Genomic DNA, 6,000 nt, shown 5'->3' with positions numbered 1-6,000 from the left:
ATAGGCTAACGTCAACGTATCTGGGCAACGCAAATGTCACGTCGCTCATATCTAGCTCATACCTGAACTCACCCACGTCGCGCGTCTCAAAATAACCCCCAAAACCTCGCTGACACATTGAGCCAGGTTGAGCTACTAAATATAAGCTTCTTTCAGCGCTACCAGTCGCTGTTTGGTTTCTACGTGCTTTCTTCGCTTTATTCACCATGCCTAGCGACAACGCTGATCGCGCGCTTGGCAACACTGAGCCATCAGCTGTGTGTGTGTGGTGTTTTAATCGTTTCAATCTTCTAATCCCTTTGTCAAACGTCTCTTCCCGGCGCGTTGTTGTCGGCTTGCGATGCAATTAATTCGCTCCAGTTTACCACTAACACTCTGGTTGAACTTCTGAACGTGGTCTTGCACCGTGTGGTTGGCCGGGAGGCACTTTTGTCTGTTAAAAAAGGTTTGTAATCCGCATCTCCATTGTTCGCGGTAACCCCATCATTGCGCTATAATGCCCGCGGACGTTGACAGCTCGTGAATGTCACGTTTAATGGCCACGGCCCCGTTTGATGTCGTGAACGACATCGGTTTGAAAAGGTAAGCCTTGGGCCGGGTTGTTACCCCGCTTCAGTGCGTTGCGCCTACGCGTTGTTGCATCGCTGCGTTGTTTTCATTGTTGAACCGTCAGCGCTCGTTCTGGCCTTTGTGGACGACGTTCGAGGGAACCGTTCTCTCGCAGGTCTATGGCAGCGGAGGAAGACCCCATACATCCACACTGCCTAAACTGCGTGAACGTTGCCAAATGTTCGGCGAGGCTGGAGAAAAGAATCAGCTGTCAAATCGTGCACTGCAAGCTTGAATGCGGCGCGAGCTTCCATGCCTGCAAAGGCGATGAGCATCAGCTGCTCTGTGCCAATGTCAAGGTGAGGCGAACGCCGTGCGCCGCTTTATTTACTTTTTGCTTGTTGATCGGTTGGTCACTGCGTTTACTTTGTAACAGCGTAGTCTCCGTTGTTATTTTCACTCAAATCGGACTACCCGTTGCTCTTACTAATGAAGAACCTCTTAGCAGCTTTGCATACGGTGTCCGAAAGTCTCAGTGCTTGTAAACCATTGAGTGCCAAAAATTGAACTGTCAATTTCATGGAGTACTATGGGAATTCGGCGTGTACGACATGAAACTGCGGAGTTTCGTATCATTAAGTCATGTTTCATCTAAAGCAGCCGACAAAAATCACTGGGCAGCAGTCCGATATTTTATAAAATAATCCGAATTGATGTTTAAGTGATGAAGGTGTGTATATTTGGCACGACCATAATTTCAGTGTGTGTGAGACTTCCGAAAAACAAACAAACAAAAAGATGATTTCAGACCTATCGATTTATTCACCACCATGTTGGTGCCAAACCTTCCAATCTTTTCGATCAAGTTTTTTCCAGCGTGTCTGTGAATGTTTATGAAGTTTTACGTAAAACAGGATTGCGTACGATTGAAGGTGAACTTGTTGTCGAAACACCAAATGACTGAACATTCAACTCTTAAAATTGTGTGTTCACGCTTGTCTTTAAACTTTTCAAAGCTTTCCAGTTGTGAATGCATGCCAGATTCTCGAAACAAGCCTGTTTGGATAGGTTTATGAAGCGGAAAAAAATAGGCAATGGCAGAATTATGGAAAAAAATTCATTCCAATTTAAGAACGTGACATCACTTGTCACACTCTGCTGTACCAAAACTTGTTGCTGTCTGGCATAAGTCATACTTAATAACAAGCATGAGCATTCTACAAAGCCATGTGCTCAGGCATGATTTTGTGTTTGGCATACCCCTCTCTCTTCCCATACTCTTAACGTATTTGTTGTTGTGTCTATGGGATTTAAAAAAATATCAAACTCAAACTAACAGTGTTAGTATACTTGTTAATTCACATGCGAGGATGCCTGCAAATGCTTATTCCATGTTTGTGGGTGCTTGCGCTAGCGGGAGTGAAAAAAGAGAAAATTGAAAGGCAGAGAGTTTAGCTATGATAAATATTAGGGCAAGTGCATGTATGGAAGTACAAGCGTTTCAATAGAGTGCCATACTGAATTGCATCCTAAGAAAAAAATGTAGGCTTGACCCATAGAACTACAGCATGCCTGCCATTTCACGTGTGAAAGACAGTCATGCTAGTTGGTTTCTTTTCAAACTGTAAGTACATTACCTGGCTAATGTAAATGATGTGCATATTAAGCATTAAAAGTTCGTGGCACTACTTAAAATGTTACATTTGCCTGAGCAGCGATGTCAGAATTTTTGATGAAATTCATCGAGACAGTCAGTTTACGACAGAGAACCAGCGACACAAACACGTGTCTGCATAAAAAAGTCGACTATCTGAAACTCTCCAAAAGCTATTGGCATCACAAAAATAAGTGCTATTGGGTGGAGTATTTACGCAAATTCTCTGTTTGAGGAAAAGCAACAACTGTGGGGGGAGCTGGGCTGAAATTTTTTCTTGCGTTGTAAACGAGTAATAGCAAACGTACTAGCTTTTAGAGTGAAGTGACACTGGAAGCTTTCTTGAAACGGGGCTGTTCCTACAAACTTCATACGATTGGGCAGAACAGTGCAAATTGTAGGACAGTTGGCTCACAGGACATTGCAATGGCTATCAACTAATCTACCTGTTGATAGCTTGCACTGTGTGTTGTGCATTCACTGTCCAGTAATGAACCCACTGACCCACACAAGAACGCTTTCTAACTCTATACAACTGACAACCCTTGAGTCATTGTCACTTTCTCTTTTCTTGCTACAGGTGCCATGTGCCAACGCCGTCAATGGCTGCCCTGCATGGATGCTCCGAAACCAGCTCGGCAGCCACCTGCAGCACTGCCCCGCGAGCCTCGTGTTCTGTACGGCCGAGTGGAACCGGTGGGGCTGGCGTCGCAGCGAAACTGTGGGCGACCCACAATACGAGCATCAGCAGTGTGCTGATCGTTCAGGAAGGCTCCAGTTGGACTTTGCTCTAGCCATGCGGGACCTGCGGAGCCTCACCGACGAGGACATCCGCCGTCCAAAAGAGATGGAGGAGGCAGACAAGATGGGCACTGAGGCACATGTAAGCATGCAGTGACCATGTTTCAAATGCAAAGAGCATCCATTCATATAGCACAATAGTGTTTCATACAGGCAATGGGTGCTTATTGATTGATTGATTGGTTAACAGTGGAGCTGTTCAAGCTTTTCTTTCTGCTGTTTCGCTTGAGTAGAAAACTAGGCAGCGTCTAGCACATGCAGTGTAGTTACCCAGTTGGCATGCAGTGTAGGAGTTTTTTCAGCATGTGTGCCTTCCGAAAAGAAGAGAAGCACCGACTAGATAAGTGGAAGAGAAAGAAACAGAGATGGATTCAGATAATCTTGCTAACTGATATAGTGCTCCTTATGACAGTGCTGATAAAACCTTGCCAATCATGACCAGGTTAATTAAGACCTTGCTAATGAGACCCAAGCTTGTTAGGACTTTGCCAATAAACTATTGGCAATATAGGGTTAAAGCTCCCGAGGTTCAATTGAAATTTTCTTTTATCGCAGGCAGGCGTTGGATCCACTGGTAGCCATCATTACCCGTACAACGGCAGCTATGGCATGGGTGTCCCAATCGCGAGTTTGTTGAACGGTTACATCAACATGTGCGAGGGAAAGAACTCTGAACTGTCAACTGCCATCACGGATGCTGAGAGAGAGCGCCTCGGGTTAGCCAAGAGAAAGCACATTGAAGAGGAAGTCAGGAACATGCGATTGGCCGGGGCACGCCATGCTCTGAGGCGTGATCTTGACCTGAGCACTGAGCTGTGCGTCGAGTTCCTGACGCGGTACCAGGTGAAGCCAGACACGATGTACACATTTACGTGCTCACAGGTCGGTGTCGCACATATTTTGTGCTTGCTGCATGCGCTGTATGCATCACTTTCAGTTGTGCCAACAATGGCGCCATTGTTGTTGTTGATGGGTCGCATTATACTTGCATCACCTTCTTGTATTAGGGGGTAATAGGTAAGCTAGCTGGTGTGACATCGAAATGAAGTTGAGCGCTGAGTTTAAGTGGCCCAGCAAGAACACGAAGTTTTTGGAGCAGGGGCTCTCTCAGTACTAACTTTTTGATCTGGGACTGAGAGAGGTTCCCCTCTCCAAATCTTGCCTAGTTATCTTTCAAATGCAGGAGGGGGGGGGGGGGGGAGATGCTTGCTTGACATCTTATCGTAAACTTAGTGTATCGACAGTACAAGTTGTGATCAACCGATCTTGTTCAAACGGGCTTCTCATGTTTAGGTGCTTTGATAACACCCAAGCTAAATTCTGTGTGTTGTTTTCCGACGCAACCTTAAACAGGGAAGACAAATTGTGCAAGCTCGGTATACTTTGATTCATGCCCATGCATAAAAATCTGTATTTTCTCGCTCATAACCCATGATAACAATGCAAAAAAATTTGGAGCTTATTGCGCAGAGCTTAAAAGTTGCGATTTGGGTTATACAGAAATTAGTTTGGGGCATGTCTTCACGGCAGTGCTTTACGGCAATGCAAGGAAGGTTGAAGTGGATGCGACGGAGGTAACTGACTGTAGATAGGGACAGAGGAATGACACTGTTGGCTCAAACTGACTGAAAATAAAACAGTCTTTGACCATAGTTAGCAGGGATCATTTCCATGAATGTAAAAGTAATTTTTCTGGTTGAAGTTTATAGAAAATATGTGGTGATATTTTTTTCATATATTCTTCTGCAAGGGGGTAATTGGAGACAGGGGTTGTATGTAGGGATGAGTGTTATATCAGCAAATACGATATACCTCCGATAACCCATTTGTTCACAAAGGGTAACACATTCATATAACTTTTAAAGGGACGCTAAAGGCAACTATTAAGTCAGCGTTGATTGTTGAAATGGCGGTTCAGAAACCTCGTAGTGTTACTTTTGTGTCAAGGGAGGGCCTATTTTGAAATAAAATCATGTTTTAGTGGCCCGCATCGGGTTAGCGCACTTAAAATTACCCGCCTCAAGAAGCGGACCGACCAGACCTGTTGCCGTGCACAACGTTGCCCGGCTTTACTTCACTAGTAGCAGCAGACCAAAAGCAGCGGAAGCCACAGCAGCAACAAAAGCCATTGATCAATTTCCCGCCATTGCCTCGTGAGATTTCAGATGTTTTTGGTTCAACTGCACCCCGCTAGACGGCACCACCTGTCCAGTGTCTCTACGCGAAAATTGAATTTTTGAACCACTCGCGCCATTCCCCATAGTAACGTCGAGCGGTTATTTTTTCTATGAATCAAACAAAAATGAACAAGCAGCATTTTATTGTGCCTCTTGATACAGGGAAGGTTCTTTATTTAGTGCAGCTAGATCGATTACTAGTGATTAATTGTAGGCAGTCTGTCTGAGGTCATCTGGATCATTTTGAAAATGTCCTACTGAGGCGGTGTTCTTGTGCACTTACCTTGATTTCTCGATAAGTAGGGCACTGTTGTTGATAATATTGTTGTTTTTGATGTTGTCATACATTGAGCTTTCACTCTGGCGTAAATTGTAATTCAACTTTAGTGTCCCTTTAAGGGGGGACATGGCACCAAATTTATGTTCATTTTTTTTGATGGATTTTGCTGAGACTCTATGTAGTCTTTTTTTTTTGGCAATGCAAAATATGCCTTTTTTTTCACTTTCTTTCTTTTTTTCTTGCTGTGTGCTTTTCTATCACTTTTTGTGTATGTTTTTCTCTATCTCCTTGTAGTTCTCTCTCGATCTTTCTATATGCCTATGTCTTTTCTACATTTGTTTTTTTTTCTCTTTTTTTTGTGTACTCGTTCTATCGTCTATGCCAGACGAATTGTTGCATGTGTTGTGGAAGCGAAGCAGAAGATGAAGATGTTGAAGACAGCGCATGTTGGTTGTTAACGACAGGGACTTCTGTTTTGCACTACTCGGTGTAACAGCTTCATTGCAAGAGAGTTTTTAAGACCAGTGTCCTCCCTAAAT

The 6,000-nt window shown here is 44.1% G+C and overlaps 1 protein-coding gene across 4 annotated transcripts in view; it reads left to right on the top strand.

Moving 5' to 3' along the window:
• The first annotated feature begins 242 nt into the window (after window positions 1–242).
• LOC119181153 (F-box only protein 30-like) overlaps window positions 243–6,000 on the top strand; it is a 28,197-nt gene continuing 22,439 nt past the window's right edge. For 3 of the 4 annotated variants that reach the window (XM_075875585.1, XM_075875584.1, XM_075875586.1), the window contains exons 1-4: window positions 448–582; window positions 725–908; window positions 2,784–3,086; window positions 3,560–3,886. In XM_075875585.1, coding sequence (XP_075731700.1) covers window positions 524–582; window positions 725–908; window positions 2,784–3,086; window positions 3,560–3,886 — 873 coding nt within the window. In that variant the 5' untranslated portion in view covers window positions 448–523. The other variant, XM_037432338.2, reaches the window with a different exon arrangement.

The sequence above is a fragment of the Rhipicephalus microplus genome, chromosome 10 (genome assembly GCF_043290135.1).
Source record: "Rhipicephalus microplus isolate Deutch F79 chromosome 10, USDA_Rmic, whole genome shotgun sequence".
NCBI classification, from domain to species: Eukaryota; Metazoa; Arthropoda; class Arachnida; order Ixodida; family Ixodidae; genus Rhipicephalus; species Rhipicephalus microplus.
The sequence above is the reverse complement of the archived record's forward strand: the minus strand, read 5'-3'. Positions and strand labels throughout refer to the sequence as shown.